Here is a 27,991-nt window from a genome sequence, read left to right on the forward strand (position 1 = left end):
TGTGTCAAAACCGTTACTTTGCTATTGCCGGGAAGTGTAATGCTGTTAATGCTATATTTATAGGACTGAAACATTTCGTTTTTAAGTGTTATGTCTGCTATTATGTTGTTGGTTTACTATATTATTATGAAATTGTTCTAGCACTGGTTGGTTTTGAGATGTACTCCTGTTTTCTTTGATGTAAGCCGCTTTTGAGCCTGATTCTTTTTGCGGAAAAGCGGCATACAAATAAAATGATGATGATAGTGTTACAAGACACTCTGGCCTCCCCTATATTGTAATGCATTGAAAACAATCCATTCTTCATTATTAAGCCTATTTATCTTCTTCTCTCTGTCGTGGACATAGGTCTACAAGAGCATCAAAAAGCAGAAACATGCACCAGGTGAAACATGGAGATAGTTGCACCTATTTCGATGAAGTGGCAGCTGGAGAAAGTACAGTTGTGATTGCAGAAGTGTATGTGTGTTATCTAAATGTGCCATCCAGTTTGTGCCTCTTTTTGATACACAGGCAGTTTGCATGGGTGAAGCAGATCATTTTCTCCATACCAATTCAAAAACTCAAGCACTGGAAAGGAGCGCAATAAAGCGTGTTCTCCTTCACGGAGAGCACGAATTGCGGTGGGGTCAACAAAACACCTCTCTGTTGCTGGGCGGGTTAGTTTGGATGGCCACCGTTGTGACTGGGCTCCTCTGGTTGTTGGGGAGAGTTTGATGTTGCCAATTATTGATTGACAGCCTTAGGTTATATATTCCCTGCGTGCAGCATTGAGCTTCTTGGTTGGTGGAGGGGCATGGATTGGCTGTGCCTGCCCCTCCAATGGTGGTGCGGAAAGGGAATTCCGTTAAAGGAATCCAGGGGCTCACCATGCTTTTGCCTGCACCCCTGTCAAGGGGGCTAGGGCCACGCAAGAGCCCCTGGGAGCATTTGGGGAGAGGTGAGGGTCTGGCACCCAGCTCCATTTACTCCCCAAAAATGTTTTTCCTTACTGACTTTGCAGGCTTGTGGATGGGCGGGTACAGATAGTCGCAACCAATGCCTAAGCAACCACTCATATTTTGTATTTTAATAAAGTTGTGGCCAAAATTATGCCAAAAACATTAAACAAAATTCCTGTGTGAAGTGTGAATTTATTTAAGGCTGGCTTGGGACCTTGACACGCAAAAGCACCAAGGCATATAGTTTTGGCACCAGTTAGCATCCCCTGCTGGAGACATGAAGAACGTAGAAAAGCAGGCAGCTTTCAGATCACCAATAAGGCAGGAGGCAGGGGCAAATCTCATTTGTGTGGTAGAGAATGAAGGTTTAGTTTTTCTTTTCGGCATCGCTGGCTTTGATTTTCTTGCCTAGGCACATCAAGTCGATGTAGAGATTACGTCCCAGGACAGCAGAAGCGCAGAGAATGGCTCCGTGAAGGGCTCCTGCGAAACCAGCTAAAAGCACATCCTGACCTAGGAGAAAACAAAGACATCACTGCCACTTGTCAGTCTCTGCTCGGTCTGTCCTCTTGTTCATCACATCCCCTTGTCAACAGCCTGGAATGTACATACTTTCCGCTTGGAAGAGCATCACGGGGCTACAAAAAGGCACTTGTGTAGCCAGATGTCAGGGACTGGCTAGACGCTGACTCAGGAGAGGGCTGGGCAGTGTTTTGCCTGTACCAGCCAGACCTGTACCAGCCAGCTGGCAAGAATCAGAGGCAGAGGAAGATTCAGAACTGGGGGGTGGAACCCAGGATGGGTCAGAAGAAGAGGCAGGTCAGTCAAGTGAAGGGCCAAGGGCTTCCCCAGCCTCTTCCGAATGACTGTCCCCTAGACCATGGGTAGGCAGACTAAGGCCCGGGGGCCAGATCCAGCCAAATCACCTTCCAAATCTGGCCCATGGGCGGTCTGGGGATCAGCGTGTTTTTACATGAGTAGAATGTGTGCTTTTATTTAAAATGCATCTCTGGGTTATTTGTGGGGCATAGGAATTCGTTCCCCCCAGTATAGTCAGGTCCCCCCAAATGTCTGAGGGACAGTGGACCGGCCCCCTGCTGAAAAAGTTTGCTGACCCCTGCCCTAGACTGGCCCCCAGAATGTTCTCCTGAATGACTGTCCCCTATTGAAAAGGAAGCAGCCAATGAAGTTTCCACACAGATGCAGTCTCTGGCTGTGTGCCCACAACCCACTGGGGGAAGGTACATATACTAGTGAAGGGCAGGGGTGCCCACTTGAAGAAAATATTGGGTGGGCCCAATAAAATTATATAACGGTGGAAAATTATATAATGGAGTCGATGTGCAATGTATCATTGGTTTGTCTTGATTTGTGCAGATATTGTAAAACTGAAAATGATAAATAATAATGATAAAGTTATCTGTGTCCACTTGTCCAACCAAACCCCAAAAGCCTCAGGAATTGGGGCAAGTGTAAGGAACTGGAAAGAGAATGTTCAAATGCCAAGACCCACTTAGGAAACTATTCCTCCTCTGCTGGCCCACTCACTCCCCAATGCATACCCCACTAATGTAGTTTTTGTGCTCCTGTGTTGTGTTCAAGCCACTGAAAAAAACAGCAACACTGTTCTTTCTTGTTTTAGAATTTCACTTTTGCTGCCTTATTTTCCTCACCAATCAGCAACAAGATCCCCAAATCTTGAACACAGGCCCAGTGCGGAAAAGTTATCTATTCTATGCCCTCGAGATGAGGCAGGTTGAAAGAAATAAGAGTCATTATAACGGCCAACAGTTGCAGTACACTGGAAGAAGTGAGGAGGTAGCATTTACCTGTAAGGTAGAGGTTTGGGACAGGGGTCTGAGGTCGTACTGTTGCTATGAAGTCCGGCTGGAAGCGAGCCATACTGTGGTTCATGCCATACATCTCTCCTCGCGGAGAAGCTATATAGTGCTTATTGGTGAGAGGAGTTCCTGCAGAGACACACGCAATCTGAACAGAGAAAGATCAAATGTCCAGGGAGCATTATTACTGCTAATTCATTTTCACCTCATCAGACAAAAAATAGAAAAGGTACTCCTCCAGCTCCATTGGACTACAAGAACTATTTGCCCCGTGGAAGGAGAAGAAACCAACGCCATGTTTCTGGAAGAGTCCTAATCTACATAGTAGGGACAGAGAACCTTTGACCGTGTGGATGTTGCTGGATGCCAACCTTTGCATCATTGCTGGCCATTGACCATAGCTGATGGAGGGCAGAGATTCTTCATCCCTGATCCATACTACAGTGGTACCTCGGGTTACAGACACTTCAGGTTACAGACTCCGCTAACCCAGAAATAGTACCTTGGGTTAAGAACTTTGCTTCAGGATTAGAACAGAAATCGTGCGATGGCAGCAGGAGGCCCCATTAGCTAAAGTGGTGCTTCAGGTTAAGAACAGTTTCAGGTTAAGAATGAACCTCCGGAACGAATTAAGTTCTTAACCCGAGGTACTGTATATACTAAACCCATTCTCTGAACATTGACCCTTACATAGCCAAAATGGCACCATCACCGTACAAGAGCAGGCGACGGCAGGCTTGGGGGAACTCTGTAGGGATAAATGCGATAACATTTGGAATGAATTTATACAAAATGTAGTAGGCTGTTAAGCACTAGGACAATGACACTATGGCAATGAATACAAGAATGTATGGGAATATTGTAGTTTTTCTCCCTCTTGCTTTTCCTTCTTTGTTTTCTGTATCACTTTATTTCTTTTAACTGAAATCACCTTAATAAAATATTTAAAATTATTTTTTAAAAGGTTTGCAGAGGACAAACAAAAAAAAGTTATTAAAAAAGCAGGCAGCATTAGGAGGGAGGAATGAGTGCTCAGGGCCTGTAGAATGCAAACTGAAGACTGGGGTGGGGAAATGGAACGGAGCAGCCAGCCAAAGCTTGCTGGCCAGCACTCTGACTTTGAACACTCTACATGGCAACTCTTGGTTGCTGGTCCTACTTGCCTTTCATAATGTTCGTTTATTTATTTAGTATATTCAACTACGACTGCCTTTGCAGAAGGGCTGTACAGAAAGTGAATGACAAAATAAAATAAAATCTGCCTTGCATAAAAACCAGGATTATAGGAAGCAAAATTCAGCCTAAAGACAAGCAAGCTAGCAAAACTAACATCTGTTTAAAACCAGTAACGGAATACGCAATAAAACCAAGATGCTGAAAAAAGCCACTTAAACCAAACTTTCACTCTCTGCCTAGAAGCAGGAAGCAAAGAGGCCAGGTGTACTTCTCTCAAGATCCTGGGTTCCACAACTGCTAAGGGCCTCTCATTTATCTCAGGCAGTGGTGGACCTGAACTCCAAAGTGGAACAAAGGTCCTAGGCAGGCTGGTCTCAAACTGTTTTAAGGCTTTAAAAAGGTTATTTGGACCTGAACGAACACGTAACCAGTGAAACATCAAATAAGTGGTCAGCAGGACTGAAGCAGAGTTCAGTTTACTTCTTGCTTATTAAAAGAATGTGTGGTGGTGGTTGGAGAGGAGGAAAGTCAAACCAATGCTGCTGGTTGCAACATGAGTTAGTTTCCTTTTTTGACCACGAAATACCCACAGAAAATGTTCCAGACAATAACGGGAACTCTCGTAACCACAAGGCGGTGGAAGAAGCTGTGGTTAAGCTATGTGTGAAGCAAAGTTCATACCAAGGATGAGAAACAGGATCAAAGTAAGGTAATAGGTAAGATAAAAGACCCCATAATGGTTAAGTCCAGTCAAAGGCGACTATGGGGTGCGAAGCTCATTTCACTTCAGGCCGAGGGAGCCAGCGTTTGTCCAAAGACAGCTTTCCGGGTTATGTGGTCAGCAGGACTAAACCGCTTCTGGCACAATGGAACTCCATGACAGAAACCAGAGCGCACAGAAACGCCGTTTACCTTTCCGCTGCAGTGGTACCTATTTATCTACTTGCGCTGGCGTGATAAAGGGAAGTCTTCTTTCTGCACATAACTGTTAGTCTCTTTCTGCACAAACTGCTCCATTATGGGGAAGCCTTGCTCCTCTTTTCTCTTGCTTTAGAAATCTTGCTTGTAGCCTTTTCCCTGCTTTTGCACACACTGTACGAACCTGCTCTTCATGCCTAGCTGACCACATCTACAGAACTTGATTGTTACATTGTTTCATGCTATGATCAATCATTAGTAACAGACATCCTAAGCTCATGGAAAACAAACTGTACCTGCTCTTCATGCCTAGCTGACCACATCTACAGAACTTGATTGTTATATTGTTTCGTGCCATATTAATCTCTAGTTACAATTTAATTAGGAGGCTTCATGCCTGTCTAGTTCCAGCTTCGATTCCCAGCCTTTACTCCATCGATGATAAATGATCACATGTAATCCCCACCTCTCACATGTAATTCCCGCCTTAGTACTTATGTTAACCAATCACAAGTTTCTTTGTGTATGTATCAACCAATCAGCCACAGGCCCACCTGTGGCAATGCTTGTAATATTCAATAAAAGAGGCTCTCAGGGTCCGCCCAGACAGACGCCTCATGTTACACCTGCCTCTCTCATCTCCCGTGATTTTTCATTCCTACAGCGTGCTTTCGAACTGCTAGGCTGGCAGGAGCTGGGACAGAGCAACAGGAGCTCACTCCGTCGCGGGGATTTGAGCCACTGACCCAAGAGGCTCAGTGGTTAGACCACAGTGGCACCTGCATCCTAGCATCAAAGTAGAGCTTGCTAACTGTAAGATAAAAAGAAGGCTTACGGGAATGGAAACTACAAAGAAATGACTGGGATATAACGTCTGCATAAAAGGCGGGGCAAGCTGGGAGGGAACGGGGTTTTGAGCGGCTTATGTGAAATTATAAAAGCTGATGTTTAAGGAGACACGGGTGGTGCTGTGGGTTAAACCACAGAGCCTAGGACTTGCCGATCAGAAGGTCGGCGGTTCGAATCCCCGCGCCGGGGTGAGCTCCCATTGCTCGGTCCCTGCTCCTACCAACCTAGCAGTTTGAAAGCACGTCGAAGTGCAAGTAGATAAATAGGTACCGCTCTGGCGGGAAGGTAAACGGCGTTTCCGTGCGCTGCTCTGGTTCGCCAGAAGCGGCTTAGTCATGCTGGCCACATGACCCGGAAGCTGTACGCTGGCTCCCTCGGCCAATAAAGTGAGATGAGTGCTGCAACCCCAGAGTTGGCCACGACTGGACCTTAATAGTCAGGGGTCCCTTTACCTTTAAAGGCTGATGTTGGCATTGGATTAGGGTCTCTCTCTTCTACATCAAGAAGTAGAGAAGACACCATTCTTGTACAAGAATAAGAATCATTTGCTGACACACTAAAAGTGGTCTTACCTGATCTTTTATTTGAGGGTAAACCTTCAAAACCGTGTCCATTATGTTGTCCACAAAACTGTTTTTGAAGGCCTCATAAACCGCTCCTCTCTTAGAAACCTTTTCTTCCTTCCATTCCTCAAACCATTCATACTTTGCAGCTGTCAGGACAATTAGAGTGGACTTGCCTATAATGAAAGGGATATGAAGACATTCATTAGCGATGTAGTTGTCACAAAGGGGCATCTCACAATCCTATATGCACAGATTTGTAAGGTGTCAAGTGATGATATGACTCATGCTGGGGTTGCCTGTGGCACCATGCCTCTTCTATCACAGGCACAGCAAGGCTGCGTACAGCAAGGCTGCCCTCTGGGCTGCAGAACTGGCCTGAATGCTCTCAGCAGCTGTTACAGCTCTTTGAAGAGGAAACAGTTCTTGGAATCCATCTGTCTTGAGAAACAACAGATTTTTCATCCAGGGCAAAGTCACAAAACTGCCTTAGCAGCGCCAAAGTGATTTTCCCAGGTTGCATATGGAGTTCCTGGGCTGCTCAGAGGATAGGACCCCCTTTCTCAGCCTCACTGATGTGGTCCAAAGGAAAGCAGAGCTTCAAACAAAAACATCTTGGAGGTCCCAGGCCACATGGAGGTTAGGCTGGCGTGAACCAGAGCCAGGGCTTTTTGGGCTGTGGCCCCAATCTGGTGGAACGCTCTGTCACAAGAGACTAGGGCCCTGTGAGACTTGATATCTTTCCACAGGGCCTGCAAGACAGAGCTGTTCCACCAGGCCTTTGGCCAAGGCACAGCCTGACCCCTCTCCTTTGGTAATCCTCACAGAACTCTAGCCCAATGGTTGCCATTAATTTGATTCTGAATTGATTTTAGAATGAATTGGTTTTAGAATGCCGTGTTACTTTTATTGTTGTTGGCCGCTCTGAACCTGGCTTCAGCTGGGGAGGGCGGGATATAAATAAAATTTTATTATTATTTATTTATTAATATGTTTGGCACCAGCTTAAGGAGGCATACAAGGCACCATCCAACCGCCTTAGGGACTCGACTCTGAATTTGTATAGGGCTTAGCCTTTTCTTCTTCCACAAGGCAATGGAAGTTTAGGATCAGAGTCTTCCTTCTCCTAGATGGGTTACCTTCCCAGGCTGAGGCCCATCTGCCCTTCACTTTCTCTACGGCACGTGCAGAAACTTCCTTCTTGACTGTTGGAAGCAGGCCCTACAAAAACCTTTCTTCTAGGATGGTAGTTTGTTTTTTGTTATTTTAATTTTTTTTAATTATAAATTTTATTAGTATTTTCCACACAACAACAGCACAAAAAATATCAAAAAATAACAGTACACAAAACACAAAAACCAACATTCAAAACAAAAAAACCCATATCTTACAAGTTAGTAATATAAACACTAAAAGGAAAAACAAACATTGACTTCCACCAATCCCACAGCACCTCCTTTACCTCTCATTGTGTCTTCCTGTTTTCCTTATCATCTCTATCCTAGCATCCAGATATAAATCCCTCTTTCTTATCCTTTCACTTCACAAAGTTATTCCAGATCAGCCAGATTTCTGTCCTCGAAACTTGGCTTTTAAGGTATTCAATTAGACACCCCCATTCCTTTTTCACTTCACTTTCGGGTTTTTGTCTTATTATATCTGTCAATTTGACTAATTCTAAATATTCCAAAAGCTTACAAAGCCACTCTCCTCTAGGCTGGTAGTTTGAGTAATTTCCCCCTTTGAGTAATAACGCAGACTCTGTCCAGTCCAGTATCATAGCTGTCAACTTTCAGATTTGAAAATAAGGGATAAGCAGCCTCACCTGTCCCAGGGACGGTCTACGGGATATCTAACCATCCGGGATAGCAGCGGGAAGCAGAGGGAAATGGCGCTGGAATAAGGGAATTTCCCGCAAAAAAGGGAAGGTTGACAGCTATGTCCAGTATCTGTCTGACCTCCAGCCAGAGGTGGAGCTAGCTGCTCCGGCACCCGGAGCGGTGCACAGGGGTGGGGCTAGCCCATAGCTGTCAACCATCCCTTATTTGGCGGGAAACTCCCTTATCCTAGCGCCGTGTCCTGCTGCTGTCCCTTATTGATGATGTCCCTTAAATTTCCCGGGTTTCAAAGGAAGCAGCTCCTCTCCCTCCCTCCCTGCTGGCAAGGGAGGAGGGAGGCTCCAACTGTGTTGCTTGGCTGCGTTGCTCACCCAATAAGGAGTCTAAGAACGACTGGGGGGTGGAGCTTGCATGCCTTGTGCTGATCAAATCGGCCACGTTGCCTGGGGACTCGCCTTTGCTCAGCGCTTCCCAGCGGAGAGATGACGGTGGTTTTCCTTGCTGCATCCCCTTTGCCGGGTTGCTGCGCTGTGGGAACCACCGCTTGAGGCTTCGTTTGGCTGCAGGCTGGGCTTTCTGCCTTTGGCTCGGAGGGGCTCAGAAGTTGAACATGCCTGTGCCCTGAAAATCCCTTATTTTCGAGGCTGCTGGTCCCTTATTTTCAAATCTGTAAGTTGACAGCTATGGGCTAGCCACCCGCGGGGGCGGAGCTAGCATCCCAGGCAGCGGGGCAGCGATGTCACCCCCCTTCAGGGATGACACCCGGGTCAAACCGCACCCACCACCCACCCCTTCCTCCGCCAGCGCCTCCAGCCTGTCCTTGAACAGGCCTCCCGCTATCAGCTCTCATTTCCTTGATCTGATAATCTGATCTCCAGCTTGTTCATGACCATGTCTCTGGCTCATACGCCCACCATCCTGGATCAAACCCAGACTGAAGCAAAACAGGATGGATACAAAGAAAGTCACGCAGGGCACAGTTAAACGATGCAAATCCCTCCCACAGGAAGCAGCGATGGCTACCAACTTGGACGGCTTTAAATGAGGTTCAGACAAATTCATCGAGGAGAAGGCCAGCCACAGCTGCTAGCCACGGTGGCTGTGCTCTACCTCCGTGGCTGAGAGGCATGATAATAATAATAATAAAACACAAAAAAACAATTTTTTATTTATACCGCACCCTTCCCGGTTCAGAAAACCAGGCTCAAGGCGGCTAACAACAGATTTAAAACACTTAATTGATGCAACAAAAAACAGCATAAAATACCGTATAAAACGTGAATAACAATAAATTCAAAAATCAATGTAGGGGGGAAATCCACCCAATAAACATTAGATGATCACCAGGGCTACCTGGCTAAATTAGTCCTATTTGGGCCAGCGAGGAGACCAGGGGAGAATTCGCTGTGGAATCCCAGAGCGGGTAAACGTCATAAAAAGGGGAGGAGGAGGGAAGGAAGGAGAATAAAAGATCAGGCTATTGAAAGCCAGGCGGAAAGCTCTGTCTTACAGGCCCAGCAGAAGGAAGTTAAATCCTGCAGGGCCCTGGTCTCATGGGACACAGCATTCAACCAGGTTGGAGCCATCACTGAGAAGGCCCTGGCCCTGGTGGAGGATAATCTGACTTCCTTAGGGCCCGGGACCTCTAAACTATGATTATTCATGGACCTTAAGGTCCTCTGCGGGGCACACCAGGAGAGGCGGTCCCGTAAATGCCTCCAAATGCCAATTGCTGGGAATACCAGATGGGAAGAGCACTGTTGTGCTCATGTCCCGCTTGCAAGCTTCCCATGGGCATCTGACTGGTCACTGTGAGAAGAGAATGCTGGAATAGATGGACCATTGGCCTGATATCCAGCAGGCCGGTCTTCTATTAGGGGCCAGAAACTGTTTTTATGCTGAGGTCCACATTCCCTCAGGGCCACAGCGGTGAAACAACTATCTGACTTTTAGAAGACATCTGAAGGCAGCCCTGTTTAGGGAAGTTTTTAATGTTTGATGTTTTGTCGTGTTTTTAATATTTTGTTGGGAGCTGCCCAGAGTGGCTGGGGAGGCCCAGCCAGATGGGCGGAGTATAAGTAATAGATTATTACTGTTATTACCTTTTCCTCCCTCCTGGTCACATGCATGAAATTAAGCCAAGGGCTACAACTTGCCTTCCTGGAGCCCCAAATTCCCAAATCTTCTCTCTCCCCCGCCATCCCTTTTAAAAAAGAAGAAAGTTGCACCACTTGTTCAAATACCTGGGAATCTCTTTTCCCACAGGGGGTCCTTTGCTGACGAGGATCCAATATACAGGAAAGGAATCTTTTCTGGAGCAGTTTCTCTTGAAGAATTAATGTAAGAAGTGAACCTATCAAGAAGGAAAACTTTGCCTGAGCTTTGATTCATAAAACTTTAATTAAAGTGTCACTTTTGTATTATAGTAAATATATATATTTACTATATATATATATATATATATATATATATATATATATATATATAATTTCTGCATTTTCCCATTACATACATTCATTTCTTTCACTGTGTTATTCTAATTTTTCTTACCATCTCTTTTAAGGCTGGAGGCAAACATATATATATATATATATATATATATATATATGCAGGTTTTGGTGTCTTCGGGTGTCTTCCCGTGTAAGAGTTGGGGTGTCTAGGCGACGTTTCGACGAGGTCTCACTCGTCATCTTCAGGCTGGTGCTTTCGGCTTCTTGTTACTGGAACAGAGCAGGATCTCAGTGTTTGAGTTCCTATAAATACTGTTGAGGGGGTGTGGTATATAGCCTCCAACGTTCTGGGCAGAGGGGAAGTTCCCAGGTTAGTGTGTCTTTTCTTCTTTTGTTCCTTAATTACTTGAGGGATATCTTGAGTGATTTCTTGAGTGATATTCTGAGTACCACTTAGGTGGGTCATTAAGTGTGGATTAGTTGCTAAAGCTTTCGTGTCTTGACCTCTTGAGCTTGTGAAGAGTTTTTCTGAGAAGATGGCTGTACTGCACTTAGTTGTGCTCTGGCTTGGCTTCGTGTATAGGGGCGAGCTGTGGTTTTGTGCCCTGTGCCAGCCAGATCTGTGTAGGCACAGGGCACAAAACCACAGCTCGCCCCTATACACGAAGCCAAGCCAGAGCACAACTAAGTGCAGTACAGCCATCTTCTCAGAAAAACTCTTCACAAGCTCAAGAGGTCAAGACACGAAAGCTTTAGCAACTAATCCACACTTAATGACCCACCTAAGTGGTACTCAGAATATCACTCAAGAAATCACTCAAGATATCCCTCAAGTAATTAAGGAACAAAAGAAGAAAAGACACACTAACCTGGGAACTTCCCCTCTGCCCAGAACGTTGGAGGCTATATACCACACCCCCTCAACAGTATTTATAGGAACTCAAACACTGAGATCCTGCTCTGTTCCAGTAACAAGAAGCCGAAAGCACCAGCCTGAAGATGACGAGTGAGACCTCGTCGAAACGTCGCCTAGACACCCCAACTCTTACACGGGAAGACACCCGAAGACACCAAAACCTGCATTCCTGTACCCGTGAAAATCTACGAAAGCAAATATATATATATATATATATATATATATATATATATATATATAGACAGTTAAAGGTGGCATAGTTTCTAATATCTATGATTTTTGGATAGCTAGGCCAAAACTTTTAGTTGCCAGTGTCTCTTTTCAAGCCCTGACCACAATCTTTCCTGAGGTAAAGGCCAAATCCATTGTTCTGCACCAAGATCCAAAACATTCACCTGTGAACAGATTGTAGTTCTCAATATTCCTGGTCAGTTTTTTTTTCTTTTTTAAGAAAAAGAAAAAAGTTTCATTGAGCCAGTAGAAAAAGACGTGAACATTAAATTCAGAAGCACCCAACCCAAATACACTGATGTGTATTTTCCACGCTTGAGTTCAGGGCCAATGTACAAGGTTGTTTTCGGCGCTTTATCTACATATAAGAACAAAGAGAAGGGGCTGTGGGTACAGCAGCTGAAGAAACTAAATGGACATGGCGCTGTGGGTTAAACCACAGAGCCTAGGGCTTGCAGATCAGAAGGTCGGCGGTTCGAATCCCCACGACGCGGTGAGCTCCCGTTGTTCAGTCCCTGCTCCTGCCAACCTAGCAGTTCGAAAGCACGTCAAAGTGCAAGTAGCTACATAGGTACTGCTCTGGCGGGAAGGTAAACGGTGTTTCTGTGCACTGCTCTGGTTCACCAGAAGCGGCTTAGTCATGCTGGCCACATGACCCGGAAACTGTCTGCAGACAAACGTCAGCTCCCTCGGCCTATAGAGCGAGATGAGCGCCACAACCCCAGAGTCGTTCGCGACTGGACCTAACGGTCAGGGGTACCTTTACCTTTACTGACAAGTTCTAATTTGAATTGTGCACTAATATTTCATGCCTTGAACTTCTGGCTGCATTCTTCACCAATTTGCCCTCTGAACACAACTTACTTTAAGAAGAGCCCTGCTGGATTAACTTGTATTGCCATTTTTAAAAAACAAAACCAAACCACCGCAAACCAATGGAGTTCTCAGCTGCCGCCACTTACGCTTCATTGAGGTTGTTGTGTGGGTAGATGTAGTAGTTTTTGGCTTCCAATCCCAGTTCTTCCTTGGAACCTTTCAGTCCTATGAAGACACAGAATCCTCCGACGCCATGATCTATCCTAGAGAGCTGGTTCTGAACACCTGCCCAAAGAGGAACAGAGGGATGTAAGGAGGGATAGGGGAAGCAGAGTTAAGAATCCAAGCAACAGCTGTTTTAGACAGGAAAACTGGAGGAAAACAACAGTCTTAAGTCAAGCAACCCCTGGGTTTACAGTATAGTATAAAAGAGGACGGAAGAAACAAAAGGCTTGAGAAGACAGACAAGAATGTCTTATTGTTTTAAGAGCGGCCCTCCAGGTGGTAAATCACTACTCCCATTATCCCTAGCTGTCTGGGGCTGATACGAGCCCAACAACAACAAAAGTCTACTATGGGAAAGCTTAGGGAAAGCAACATTTACCAGCTATGCTACATTCAGTGCTAAGAACACACACACACACAAATGCAAGCTCCTCCTAGCAGTTGAATCATAGAATACAATTTGTTGAGGATTGTATATTTTGATCTCTTACGTCTTTAGGATATGTAGTCTTTCTAAAAAACGATAAAAAACCCACAAAGGCAAATTGAAGTTACTGGCAGTATAATACTGGAATTACAAAACTCTCTTTGTGTGTGTGTGTGTGTGTGTGTGTGTGTGTGTGTGTGTGTGTGCACCCACCCACCCTGTGGTATGAAAACTGGCAAAGAAGTCTACATTTTATGGTCTCTCTCTCTCTCTCTCTCTCTCTCTCTCTCTCTCACACACACACACACACACACACACAATTACAAGTCCACCATACATCTACAATAGTGGAAGCACAAATTGTTCTGTGTCCTCTTACCTGGCAAAGCCCGCAATTCCTTTGGCAGGAGCTGCTCATAGGTGTTAAAGATGCCAGCATCAGAAATCACAACAGGAGCATAGACATTAACAAGATCTTGACCTTGCTTTACGCTTACACCTGAAAGAGGCAAAAATGTATATAGTCCATAAAACATTTCTTTTAGATTTCTCTAAGCAAGAAAAAAGGAGGAATCATTTCCTGCTGGTTGCAGGGAAGTCTCAACAAATGACCATTTCTAGGTAGAAGCTAGAAACTGATGGGTAACGAGGTACTTTTTAAAAAGGTTTTTTGGGGGGCTGGCCCTCAATGTTGCAAGGGTTTCCATTAATTCTTACAGCAACCTTGCAAGGCAAGTCATGTTATCAGCCATATTTTGTAGATGTATTGCACGCTGGAGGATATTTATAAAAAATACAGATATTATTTCCACCAGCACGGGAGGGTCAGTGTAATTAAAAGGGAGGGTTTAAGCAGGTAAGCAGCTTATATGTCTTTAAGGAAGTTTAATGTGGGTGGGAAGAGCTTTGGCAGGATCCTTTATCCCCTTAGTTCTTAGGAAGCTAAGACTCTCCTCTTCCCCTTTCCCCATTTACCGAGTTTTCTTGGCACTAAAATAAATGGTGTGGAATAACGCAATCCATACGAAATTAATTTTGCAATTAATTCCGTAAAATTTCACCATATCACACCGCGAGATGAATAATTTGTTGTTGTTGTTGGAAGCTGAACTGCAGCAGAAGAGAAGCAGCTCTGCATTTGAGGAATATGGGGCTTAGTGTTTCTTGCAAAGTGGGTCTATCTATGCCAAGCGCTTGGAGAGAACAGATAACATTATTAAGACTTAGACGCATATTTATATAGCACATTAGCATTCATATCATAATATCACCTTGTTATAATCCTTACAATAATAACCTTGTAGGACAGATCAGTATTATCCTCATGTCGGAAATGGGGAGGGTACAAGGCTGAGAAGCTTACCTGAGATAATTGAGCTAATTCATGGCAGAGTCTATATTTGAACCAGGAGCTTGACTTATAAGCCTGGCACCTTAGCCACATATCACGATGACTCTTACAGAGAGCTCTATCCAGTCCGCAACTCACCACAGGCTGTTCCTTGCGAGTTCACCAAGATGCTCTGCACAGGTGCTTTGGTGAGGACAGCCCCTCCGGCGCGTTCAATGATGGGGATGGAGTGAAATGCGATTTCACTGGAACCTCCCTGAGGGTACCAGGCACCTTCCAAAAAGTGATCGACAAGGATGGCGTGCAAAGGGAAGCTGCACTCTGCAGGAATCACCCCTGTAAGACAAAGCAAAAGAACTGAAACTGTGTAAACGAAAGGTGAAAAAAAATTCTTTGCACACAGCTTTCCCCCACATATATATACTCTCAATGCCAGAAGAGGTCTCATATCAGAAACTTAATTCCTATCAGCATCTTTCTCAAAATGAAACCAAGCATGTTATGGCTTCAACAGCTACTGTGCTCTTCGTAGATTCCATTAATCACAATGTTTTGCTCATCTTTGCATATGTCAAGGTCTTAAGCTGGTTACTATTCCATCTCAGCAATAAATTGCAAGTAACTTGCATGAACATTTTTATAATCCATTTTGTCTCTTCCTGTCTGCTAAATCAAACACTTGCAATCAAACAAACAAACAAACAAACAGTTGCAACCAAACAATCAAACCTGCAGTTGTCAGGATCTCCCAGAATAAACTGTTTTCCATTCATCTCATCCTGTGTAAGCTAAATCCAGTGGTTCTTTGAATCTATCAAGAGTGGATTGACAGAGCACATGCTTTGCATGCATGCAGAAGGTCCTAAGTTTAACCCCCAGCCTGCACCCTGGTTAAAATAAGGATCAGACAGAAGGTGAAGTCAAAGACCTTTGCCTGAGATCTTGGAGAGGCACCAACAGTGAGACAATACTGAGCTTGATGAACTAGCTTCCCATGTTCATTACACACGGCTGCCACGGAAAGCAGCAGTCTTGTGTCTCTTTGTTCCATCTCTGCTGGTGACATAGGGTCAATTTCAACATATGACAGGAGGTTATCATGCTAAGCTTCTCCCCCTCTTCTACACTTCATAGGCTGTCATTTGTAGGCCCAGGGAAACTCAACACAATGACAAGTAATACTTTTGATTTTTACTGGACGGTACAAGGGCAAGGAGGAGACCCTAGACTCTTGATATCAGCGGCTGCCGTGTTGATATTCTCTTCATTGTCTAGTTCCACCCACACACAGAAGAGGCTCCTTTATCATCATCTTCAAACCTTTTATTGGCATCACATCCAAACATCCAAATCAATACAGAATTACCACTTCCCCAGTGGCACAAAACATTTGCTAAAAGAAAGGAGGCAGAGCAGTCTATTGTCACATCTCTAGGTCTCCAGGGAGATTAGCCACTAACTTGGTGAGCTCTTGATCATTCCCCAGTAATAGAAAATGTATGACCTCCAACTCTGGTTTCCGTTTGGGGATGCAGAGTTGATCTAGAAATTGCTGACGGAGATCAGCATATAGTTTACAATTAAGAACCATATGTATGAGGGTTTCCACCAGGTGGTCTTCACATGGGCAAGTTCTTTCTCCTTCCACCCTGCCTGAGGACCTTTGATGACTGTACCCCACACAATAGTCAGGATCATGCCACTTTTACTCTCTCAGATGAGTAGCCTCCTGTCTCCATTAAAGATAAAGGGACCCCTGACCATTAGATCTAGTTGTGACCGACTCTGGGGTTGCGGTGCTCATCTCACTTTATTGGCCAAGGGAGCCGGCATACAGCTTCCAGGTCATGTGGCCAGCATGACAAAGCTGCTTCTGGCGAACCAGAGCAGCACATGGAAACACCGTTTACCTTCCCGCTGAAGCGGTACCTATTTATCTACTTGCACTTTGATGTGCTTTTGAACTGCTAGGTTGGCAGGAGCAGGGACCGAACAATGGGAGCTCACCTCGTCGCAGGGATTCAAACCGCCAACCTTCTGATCGGCAAGTCCTAGGCTCTGCGGTTTAACCCACAGCGCCACCTGCGTCCCCCTGTCTCTATTACCAAAGTTATAAGTTTAATCAACCAGATGAAACTAGGAAAGGCTCCTTTATGCCTCCTTAGAAAGGGCAAAGGGACTGTCCTTATGTAACGTATGCTCCTTTCAGATGGCAGGGGTGGGTATCGCTTACCGTAGGTAGGGAAGATATAACTGAAGACTGCTCTCAGGTCTGCATTTGTTGTCAACTCAGCCACCACTTCTGAAAGGCTTCTGACTGACATTCTAAAGAAAGGAGAGATCCAGGCCAGCAGGCCAGTGCGGTTCACAAACCAGACCAAGGGCATCGGGAGCATTTTCAGAATCCCCATGTGGGTGCTCCCTCTGGCAGCTTTCTGCAAGGAGGAGGGGCAGAGAAAGAAGGAAAAACAGTGAGGCACAAATCTCAGAGGCAGCAGAAGACCTCCGTCTTAATGCTAATGAACATACATAAGAAATGTTGTCTGATTTTCAACAAACAGATCCTTCATCTCTCTCCTTGTTTTTCCCCTTCCCTGCTCTCCCTTCCCTGCTTTCTCTCTTTTTTTGTTTTCTTTTCTTGATGTTAACTAAATAGCTATACAGTGGCACCTCGGTTTTTGAACGTCTCCGTTGACGAACATTTCGGTTTACGAACGCTGTAAACCCAGAGTAAATGCTTCAGTTTATAAAGATGCCTTTTTTTAAAAAAAATTATTAATACAGCAAGAAAAGAAAAAAGAGAAAACACAAACATCAAATTACCATATTTTTCGCTCTATAGGACGCACCGGACCATAGAAGGTGGAGAACAGGGGGGAAAAATTCTCCCTCTCTCTGCTCAGCGCCCCTTCAGTGAAGCGGCAGGAGAAACGGAGCCCCTTCCATTTCTCCTCCTGCTTCCCTAAGGGGCGCTGCGCAGAGAGGGAAAACTGTGCAGTGCCTCTCCAGCGAAGCGAAGCCTGGAGAGCAAGAGGGATCGGTGTGCCCCGACCCCTCTCGCTCTCCAGGCGGCTATCCGCAAGCCTTCAGAGTGCAGCGGGAACTCCTACTGCGCTCCGAAGGCTTGCAGATAGCCGTCTGAAGCCCCCGGAGTGCAGTGGGAGTTCGCGCTGCGCTCCGGCGGCTTCAGGCGGCTTCAGCGAAAGCAACACGAAGCCTCCGGAGCGCAGGGGGAGCCCTCCCTCTGCACTTAGAAGGCTTCGCGTTGCTATCGCTGAAGCCAAGGAGCCTGCATTCACTCCATAAGATGCACACACATTTCCCCTTAATTTTTGAAGGGGAAAAAGTGCGTCTTATAGAGCGAAAAATACGGTACACACAGAAATAGCAATAGACACAGAATTTTCTTATCAAACAATAAGGCATAAATTGGTCTTAACACTAAAGACCCAACCTCCCGTCTATTCCATATTTTGATTTCAACTTATTGCCAATACAAAGACGCCTTGGATGTCTAACATGCCACAGGGCTTCTGCTGAGTGCAAGATCCTGAGGTCTAGCTGCCAGCTGCTGAGTTTTTGGTTTTTGAACGTTTCAGAACTCGAACGGTCTTCCGGAATGGATTACAGTAGTACCTCTAGATACGAACGGGATCTGTTCCGGAGCCCCGTTCACATCTAGAGGTAAACATAACTAGCGATGGCATGTCTGCGCACATGCGCATCACTTTTTGCCGCTTCTGCGCATGACGTCATTTTGAGTGCCTGCACAAGCGCAAGCGGCGAAACCCGGAAGTAATGCGCTCCGTTACTTCTGGGTTGCCGAGGAGCGCAACTTGAACGCGCTCAACTCGAAGCATATTTAACCCAAGGTATGACTGTACATTTGAAAACTGAAGTACCACTGTACTATTATATAATATTTCCATCAGAAATGTTTCTTATTTGTTTCTGTGTTATGTAGATCGAGAATGTATAAGCGTTACACACTGTTAAATTGTTAAAAAACTGAACAAAATTTAAAAGATGACGACATCAGTGTTACAAGCACAAGGACTGAGAATTTTAGCATTTTGTTCTGCTAAGCACAAGGAAGTGGCTGGAGAGCAAAACAGCAAAGCACATGAAGCCTACTGGGTGATTTTAGGTACACTCACTGTCTCTCAGCTCAGCCTACCAAACAGGGTTGTTCTGAGGATAAAATGGGGAGGGGAGAACCGTGTGTGCACTGCCTTGAGCAACTTGGAAGAAATGTACTACATTTATATAGTATATAATGTAATTACAATTTATCATTGATTTGTAGGAGAAAATTGAACTCGATAGGGCTTAATCTAACTGACTTTGAAAATTCTGACCCCAAAGATATTGGGAAATTATCAGGAAGAATCTTACAGAAAAAAAGTGTTCTCTCCACTCTCGAGGTTGCAAAGCAGAGCACTTGCTCGCCTCTCTATTTCAATCTCCCTTTGTGTAGAGATTTTCAAAAGGGATACATGACAAATCTGAAGAATCATGAATTGTGCAGGCTGTTTATGTTAGCCAGACTTAATGTTTCCCTCGAAGATAGTAAGAGGAAGATATTTAGCTCTCCCAGAATCAGAGCGTCTCTGCAAATGTAGTAAACAGGAACCTGATCCTTTGGAGCACATTTTCTTTTCTTGTGATTTTGGCATTTATGCCAGAAGAAAATTATTAGAGGCCTTACAACACAATAGGCTCAATTCTATGCTACCAGCGGTTCAGGACCTGCTCTCGGACAGGAATGATCAACTTACTTTAATAGTGGCTGATTTTTTTAGTGCTGTCCATGTAGAAAGACTGGGCCATTATAAAAAGATCTAGTGGTTCTTAATTGATTGGTGATGTGGTAATGTTGTATTGTATTATTTATGCAAATTGTTTTTTTTCTGGAGTTAAAGACCTTACTGGGACAAACCTTGTTATGTTGAGCTCGTATTTTGCACAATTTGTATACGGTGTCTGATAATGTGTGGTTTGCTATGCCTAATAAAGGATAGATTTAATTAATTATATAGTATATACATTTAAACTGGGTTTTTTTGGTTAAAAAAAACCTTATTAATGTAAACCAGTTAAGACTCGATAGCCAGTTTAAGAGGCCTTTCACCAAAACCACTTTTAAAAGGCTTACCTTTATAAGTGTCACAAATCTATCAATATTAGCTTCTTCACCAGGAAATTGTTTCTTTAGGCCTTCAGTATATTTCTTCTTCCCACTGTATAGGTAATACCTCTTGCAGTTGTCAGGATCTCCCAGAATAACCGTATCAAAGGGAGAGTCCATCTGGGCCCATTGGAGCTGCCCATCTGTGAGTTGGTCAATAATCATGCGCTGGGAAGAATTCTCTTGCATTCGCCCTATGTAATGGATCCCTGGAAGAAAACCCACGAAGTGTTATAGAGAAAGAACAATAGCAACAGATTAGCTCCTAAATTTTAGGATCTGGGAAGGGTATACTAAACTGGAACCTGGTATTTGGATGAGATATTTCTCTAAACTAAGAGATTTTATGGCATATACATTTTGTTAAATAAAAAAAATGAACCAGCTTAATAAAATACCTGCAAAATATCATGTAGTAATGACTACATTACTACATGAGCACTGTTCCACAGCATTTGATATTTTCATTTACATACATTCATTCAAAATAAGATGGGTTTATGAAGAAATTCTATATCCTCCCACCACGCTGACGAAGAATTCTACGAAGCAGTAGTCAATATCCGGAATCACTGTTCAGTGTTGGACATCATATTTGCTGAATACACAAAGCTTCACAGCTTGTCTTTCATCACACAAAGTCTGATACAGTGGTGCCTTGCAAAACGAAATTAATTCGTTCCGTGAGTTTTTTCGTCTTGCGGTTTTTTCGTCTTGCGAAGCACGGTGACGGAAAAGTTTTGGAAAAGCTTCAAAAATCACCAAAGTCTTCAAAAACCTCAAAAAAGGCTACCACACCACGTGCTATGAGTTGCTCCTTAAAGTCAAGTCGCAACTGTATTAACGGTTTTAAGAAAAAGGAAACAAACTTGCAAGACGTTTCCGTCTTGCAAAGCAAGCCCATAGGGAAAATCGTCTTGCGAAGCAACTCAAAAAACCAAAAACCCTTTCGTTTTGCGAGTTTTCCGTCTTGCGAGGCATTCGTCTTGCAAGGTACCACTGTACCTCGCTTCATTTAAAGATTTTCAGAGACTTTGAGACTAAAGATTTCATTTTGTACTTGTTATGGTTTGAAGGAATTCTATAAAAGATTGTCTATTGCGTATGTACATGGTCATCGTGTTTCCTGAACATTGCTGACGTTCTCTTTGCAACACTGGGGTTTGTTTGGTTACTTATTGTCCGAGTTCAAGCATACATATGCCTGGATAGCTCAGCTGGTTAGAGCACGGCACTGATAAAGCCAAGGTTGCAGGTTCGCATGGGACGGCTGCGTATTCCTGCATTGCAGGGGGTTGGACTAGAATGGGTCAGCAAGGTTTATCTTGCCTGGTCTGGATTGGCCCCGCAGAGATTCCTCTGTGGGCTGGATCGTGTGTGCGCCCGAGATTTCCGGCGACTGCACAGACGCGATTTCCAGTGCCGCGGAAGTGAGTCCCCATGCTGCGCTGTGCCGGTTTAGCGCAGCATGCGAGTGGTCAGCTTGGTTCAGGGGTGGCTTGTGGGCCAGTCAAACGACCTCCATGGGTTGCTTCCAGCCCATGGGCCTTAAGTTGCTGAACCCTGGACTAGATGATCCTCAGGGTCTCTTCCAACTATACAATTCCAGCCAAACAAAAACATTTGGGGTTTAAAGCAGGGTCAGTGAGGAACACATGATCTGGAGAAGGTTCTGAGGGCCACATTTGACCCTCCAGACCTGAGGTACCATGACAGATACCATGCAAGACCTGTTTTAGTTTTAATGTTCTTTTTTTAAAAAATAATTTTTATTAGCCGACCAATCAAATCAAATCACATCACATAAATTCCGAATTACAAAGCCGAATTTTAAATTTTTGTTGAGGGGACCCATATTTCAAGTTCCAAAGGGGGATTCCGATCATCTTCTTGCTACTGCGTTAATATCCAAATCAGTCCAAATAATGTTCATAATTCTATCCAGTCTTATCTTGCTGTTTCCACATCTCATCTTGTTCGTATATTTTTTCTATTTTTATTTATGATCTCTTCTGATAATCTCCTTAAGCAGATAAACGCCAGTTATAGTCCTGTGTGAATTTTTCCATTCGTCCAATCCTCATATCAAGATGGTTTCCATATATCATCGCTTTCATAAATAACATCGCTCTTTCCATCATTAATCTCGCAGATCTGTCGCTCTTAAGTCCCTCTGAGGAGTCTCACCCACAATATAAAAGCAGCTCTGTTCCTCCTCCCAGAGTTAAGTCCTCCGACAGAACTTGCCAACATGGCAACTGTATTTTTCACTGCGTCATTCCAAACTCTTATACTTTCCACAATCTTCTTGAAACATGCTTTGGTTAGAAAATTATCTCCACGCAGACATAAATCCACAGCTTAAGTCATTAAAACGGCATTTCTGACTTGTGGGGGGGGGGATTCTTGGTTAATCACATAGAGGAAAGAAAAGAAAGTTTTCCCCCCTCCCCCACCCAGTCCCTTTGCCATACCGAGCCTTGGTGATCTTCTCATGATTTATGCTTGTTCCTCCGACCCGTCTTGTTTATCAGAGATCTCTTCAGTTAGCAGTCTTTACTCCCCCTCCTTCCTTGAAATATGTGCATTCGCTTCTTCCTAATTGTTTCTTTTGAAGTTATTGCAGCTAGAGGTGCGGAACAGAGACAGCGCCCAGGAGCACCGAGATCCACAGGAGGGCATTCTGCCTAGTGCCCCCATCCCCACAAATTCGGGGGTGGTGTAGGGCACAGCAGGCAAGGGCAGCCCCCCCCACAACCTTGGGGGGGTAGGGAGGCTATTTATTCCCATCACAGCCTCCTAATTACCTCGTGTGGGTAGGAGAGATGTTATTGTCAGCCATCTTCCGATGCGCCCCTAGTGGCCCCCCGTTTTAGTTTTAATGTTCTAATTTTTAAAATTTAAATTATTTATGACAGCGTTTTCATTTTCCGCACGATTCCAAAACAAGGAACAACATTAATGTACAATAAAGCAGTGTTTCATTCAAATCACAGAATGCACCTTCAAACATTTGAACTGGATGCTATAGTTACATTGCAAACATATTGTCTGTAAAAATAGAAAATATATTAGCAATGCAACCATATCATCCAACTGAGGCACAGCGCTTTTGGGTGAAGAGCTGTGTTTTTACTTTGTTTTGAAACTCCATTAAGTGATGGTGCTACTCACAGATGTGAAGGAAGAGCAGAATTGGGGTGCTACTACTGAGAATGCCCTCTCAGGAGTCACTGCTTGCTATTCAGCACTGTGAGAAGGGCAATCGCCAAAGTCCCCAAAGTCTAAGGAGGTGTAGCAAGGAGCAGGTGGTCTTTCAGGTATCTGGGTCCTGAGCTGCCTTATATATCAAAACAAGCACTTTCAATCTGGCTTGGTGTCACATTGGCAGCCATTGCAGAGCATTCAGTGCTATTTTCACCTGTTGCTGGGAAGATTCCCCCACAAGTCAAAAGTATTCTGTGCTAGCTGCAGTTTCTGAACCAAGACCCAAAGCCAGTCCTACTGTACTCCAAGCCCTGGTAAGCTCCTGATTTGACTGCTGCAATGCATTGTACATGGGGCCGTCCTTAAAGATGATTTGGGAAAACCAACTAGTGCTAAATGCAGTGTACTGGTTCCATTCAGAGGTCATATAAAGCCAATGATGATGATGATGATGATGATATAATAATAATAATAATAATAATAATAATAATAATAATAATATTTATACCCCACCCATCTGGCTGGGTTTCCCCAGCCACTCTGGGCGGCTCCCAACAGAATATTAAAACACAATAAAACATCAAACATTAAAAACTTCCCTAAACAGGGCTGCCTTCATATGTTTTCTAAATGTCAGATAGTTGTTTATTTCCTTAACATCTGATGGGAGGGTGTTCTGAAAGGAGGGGCGCCACTACCGAGAAGGCCCTGCCTGGTTCCCTGTAACTTGGCTTCTCGCAGTGAGGGAACCGCCAGAAGGCCCTCGGAGCTGGACCTCAGTGTCTGGGCTGAATGATGGGGGTGGAGATGCTCCTTCAGGTATACTGGGCTGAGGCCGTTTAGGGCTTTAAAGGTCAGCACCAACACTTTGAATTGTGCTCAGAAACGTACTGGGAATACAAACAAGATTTAGTCCTCATTACAAGTCCAAGGATATATATATAACTGCTCCGGCCCATGCCCAGCCTGACTAGGTCACCTTACCTACGTCAAACTCGAAACCTTTCTCGTTGAAGGTATGGCAGCAGCCCCCTGCCTTCCCATGCTGCTCCAAGACCAGCACGCGCTTCCCAGCTTTAGAGAGCATCACGGCCGCCGCCAGGCCCCCATAGCCGCTTCCAATGACAATGGCATCCAGACTGCCAGGAACTTTGTCCTTGGAGAAGCCTGGAGGAGAAAGAGAAACAAAAGGCATGAACAACTCCTGTTCCCTACGGCATCATTGTAGATAGGCTAGTTCCTATGCTGGGGCAGAAGAGACCCTGCTCAGGTAACTGTTGCTGATGCAGCAGGTGTTTGCAAACAGCTTGGAGGCAGTGAAGAAACCATAAAAAAATCAGAAGCTGTGCTTTGGAAGCTGAATGTTTCGGAAGTTGAAAGGACTTCCGAAATGGATTCTGTTCGACTTCCGAGGTATGACTGTACTGAACTAGATGTAGCACTGGTCTGATTCTGCCCATGACAGCTTCCTATAGTTCACATTTTTTTTTTAAAAAAGATTTGTTTCAAAAGTAAAAATACCCCAGATGAGCTGGAAATCTTGCAAGATTCCCCCCCTCCTGAAAGTTGTACAATGTACAAAATTATCTTAAAAAGAAAGGCACCGAGGACCTCGTAATTTTGTCACCGATCTTGACTTGATTGTTAGGCGAAGGCCTTATGGATCAGCTGACAAAGGGTGAGAACCGATGACTCTGGTAAAGCAGCGTTTAGCTTTTATGTATGCATGATTGATCCATATCTGAGTTCCATACGCCTTGCCTGCTGGCTGTATTTCCATTAATTAGAAGCGACAACCGAAAGGTAAAAACCTCCTGCGGCACATCGTGTCTGTTTTACAAGGCACTAGCGCCAGTTAATTTAACCAGATTATATAAAACCTTCCTCATTCCTGTTTAGGCAGCTGCTTAAGAATGGTAGCTAGTCCACTGTTTGGGAGAGAACTGCACAGCCATTGATTTCTGATTTCTTGTTGTTGTTTAGTCATGTCCGACTCTTCGTGACCCCATGGACCAGAGTACTCCTGTCTTCCACTGCCTCCCGCAGTTTGGTCAAACTCATGCTGGTAGCTTTGAGAACTGTCCAACTATCTTGTCCTCTGTCGTCCTCTTCTCCTTGTGCCCTCCATCTTTCCCAACATCAGGGTCTTTTCCAGGGAGTCTTCTCTTCTCATGAGGTGGCCAAAGTATTGGAGCCTCAGCTTCAGGATCTGTCCTTCCAGTGAGCACTCAGGGCTGATTTCCTTCAGAATGGAGAGGTTTGATCTTCTTGCAGTCCATGGGACTCTCAAGAGTCTCCTCCAGCACCATAATTCAAAAGCATCAATTCTTTGGCGATCAGCCTTCTTTATGGTCCAGCTTTCGCTTCCGTACATCACTACTGGGAAAACCATAGCTTTTACTATACGGACCTTTGTTGGTAAGGTGATGTCTCTGCTTTTTAAGATGCTGTCTAGGTTTGTCATTGCTTTCCTCCCAAGAAGCAGGCGTCTTTTAATTTTGTGACTGCTGTCACCATCTGCAGTGATCATGGAGCCCAAGAAAGTAAAATCTCTCACTGCCTCCATTTCTTCTGATTTCTACATCACACTAATCCAAGGGTGGAGAACATTTTTCAGCCTGAGGGCCACATTTCCTCCTCTCTTTCTCCACCCTCCACCCAGAACAAGCAAGAAGCATTCTAAGACTCCCAGGACATATTCCAGCAAGGCAAAATCCCTTGAGGCGCAAAGCAAGGACAGGGGAGAGTTCTGAGGGCCAGATAAGTGGGGCTTGGAGTTAGTGCCTGATGCCGACATACGGACTAGACACACATCTGCTGGCTGTGTCATTTGGCAACCGTGAAAAGGGCCCTACATATCTTCCACACGAGGCCAACCAGGTTCCCTCATTGCATGAAAGAGCTCAACATGCATATTTAAATATGTGTAAAATGTATATTATAATTACAAATTTAATTATATCCCTCCTTTTCCCCTGACAGGGACACAAGGCGGCATACAGATAAAAATAAGAACAGCTGGAAGCATAGGAAAAATCCCTCAATAATGAAATACAATAAAATTTTCATAGAGCTAAAAATAAAACTCTATTAAAAACATACAGATAATTACAATAAAAACAGCACAGCATTAAAACACTTTCATTAAAAGCTCTCTGTCTCTCTCTTTGTGCTCACTGAGCACATGGTTGAACGCATGGGATGTTTCATGCTTGGTGTGCATTTTTTTGCCTCAGTGAAACAAACTGACAGTAGACTGAACTCTGGGGTCAATGTGATTAGTTCTCTTAAACTGGAGGACACGGAACAGGGCAGGAGAAGGACCCGATTCAGAGAGCAGGCAAGAGCCTGACCTCCCCCAAACCCCAGGGATTATGGACAGCTAGGCAGGGCTATCCATTTGTCAATCACCTGGCAGCAGTCTGATATCATTCTCCTTTGTGGTATGAACAGGGTTGGGCAAGAGTTCAGCAATCGGCTGACTGGGGTGATGGTTGTATAAGCACAGGACCTTGGCCACCAGCAGGAAATGATGACATTGACTGCAAGGCAGGGGAGCCTGGCCAAATTGGGCCTCCGTGTTTGGTGGTGCTCTGAATGATGAAAGCTGTGGAAATGGCAAGGAGGAGGGGAGCAGGACCACCCCCCATTGTAATCCCTGAAGTGCTGCAGAGGTTTGGAGGTTGGCTATTGAAGGCACTAGCAGGGATGCTGCTACTTCCTCCTCCCTAAAGGACGGCTCCAGAGTGCTCCCACTCCTTAAGTCGTACCTGAACACCATGGTGGTAATCTGGGAGAGTCCCTGGCACGCTTGGAAGGCCAGGGAACATTTGGAAAGTGGGGGGTGCTGACAAACTGGGAGAGAAAAGGTCCAGGAGCTCATGTAAAGCAGGCCAAGGGAGACCTGTGACCTGTAGGGACTGGAAACATGTGTGGGATTTGAGACAAGACAGGATGTCAGTCTAAGGATTTAAGGAAGGGTGTCAGATGATAAGAGTGAAGGGGGATGCTTGTGGGAAGAAGTGTTGGGCACTTAAGGTCAAAGTGAGACACAGGGATGCGGGGGCAGCCAAGCGGGGGCAGGGAGGGACAGCTGCCCCTCACCAACAAAAAGCAATAAAAATACATAGCTAACTGACGTTCTCTCTCCGCCCTCCCAATCAAAAGGCCTGACCCCCCCCCCCCTGACAAAAATTCCTGGCTACGCCTGTGCAAGGGGAGAAGTCTGCACTAGTCAGAGCCCAGTAAGTGCCAGGGGGCAGCGGAGAAGGATTTTTTGCACCTCTAACCCAGATCTTTTTCCTGGAATGCCCAGATTGATGAACTTTGGCACACAAAGCAAGAACTGAACTCAACAGGGCACTAAGCAACAGAAACCAGCAGGAGTCCTTCTCTTAGCCTGCACGAATTACGCGAGAGTAAACGCGGACTTTACTCTGGAGTAAACATGCATAGGCTGGCACGGCGAGTGCAGTTCAGAACTCCCGCGCTGCCCACCACCACTGGGCATCGTTCACGCGCCGCTTGACCCCCCACCCAGCAGCTCCGTTTCGGGGGGCTCCCTTTGCCAGCCTGGCAGCGCCCCCCACGCCGGGGCTGGCCGGTGGCTACCTTGCTTGAGGACCTTTCTGCGCGCATCTTTGTCGGTCACCAGAGGCGCGGGCGGCCGCCTGGAATCTGCCCGGAAAGGGTTGGAAGAGGCGCTTCGGGTGCCCAGAGCTCTCCAAATGCCCAGGAGGAGGAGCGCGCCCACGAGCGCGTACACCCACATGGCCGCCCCGGCAAGCGCTGCGAGGACGCCAAAGTGAGACGCCGGCTCAAAGAGCGCAAACCTACAGCAGCTTCCTCCTCCTCCCTCTAGTAGGCTGGCCCCCGCGCGCTCCTGCCCCTTAAAGGCGCACTTCAGCCTTGCACTTGAACTTGGGAAGAGCGCCACAGACATCCTCCGAGCGCGCGGGAGACCTTGGAGAGCTGAGGGTCGGTGAGCTTTGCGAACGCAGCTTTTCTCCCGATTAAAGCGCAGAGATCAGATAGATGGGATCTTTATTTGCATC

At 45.3% G+C, this 27,991-nt stretch overlaps 1 protein-coding gene across 2 annotated transcripts; it reads right to left on the minus strand.

The window, feature by feature from the left end:
* Positions 1-1,055: 1,055 nt before the first annotated feature.
* Positions 1,056-27,780, minus strand: LOC310695702 (all-trans-retinol 13,14-reductase-like). Of its 2 annotated transcripts, none has more exons than XR_014520217.1 (11): positions 27,549-27,780; positions 23,922-24,104; positions 19,698-19,939; positions 16,776-16,977; positions 14,681-14,878; positions 13,571-13,690; positions 12,686-12,824; positions 10,370-10,479; positions 6,298-6,464; positions 2,771-2,911; positions 1,056-1,454 (listed from the first exon to the last, which is right to left on the minus strand). XR_014520217.1 is itself a non-coding variant. In XM_083480537.1 (11 exons), the coding sequence occupies exons 1-11, from the start codon at positions 27,706-27,708 to the stop codon at positions 1,309-1,311; spliced, it is 1,827 nt and encodes a 608-aa protein (XP_083336663.1). In that variant the 5' UTR covers positions 27,709-27,780; the 3' UTR covers positions 1,056-1,308. The 2 variants fall into 2 exon arrangements, 1 of the variants encoding a protein (XP_083336663.1); XM_083480537.1 differs by having other exon boundaries at positions 2,771-2,930.
* Between the last annotated feature and the right edge of the window lie 211 nt (positions 27,781-27,991).

The sequence above is a fragment of the Podarcis liolepis genome (assembly GCF_965112155.1).
Source record: "Podarcis liolepis genome assembly, chromosome: 16".
Classification (NCBI taxonomy): domain Eukaryota; kingdom Metazoa; phylum Chordata; class Lepidosauria; order Squamata; family Lacertidae; genus Podarcis; species Podarcis liolepis.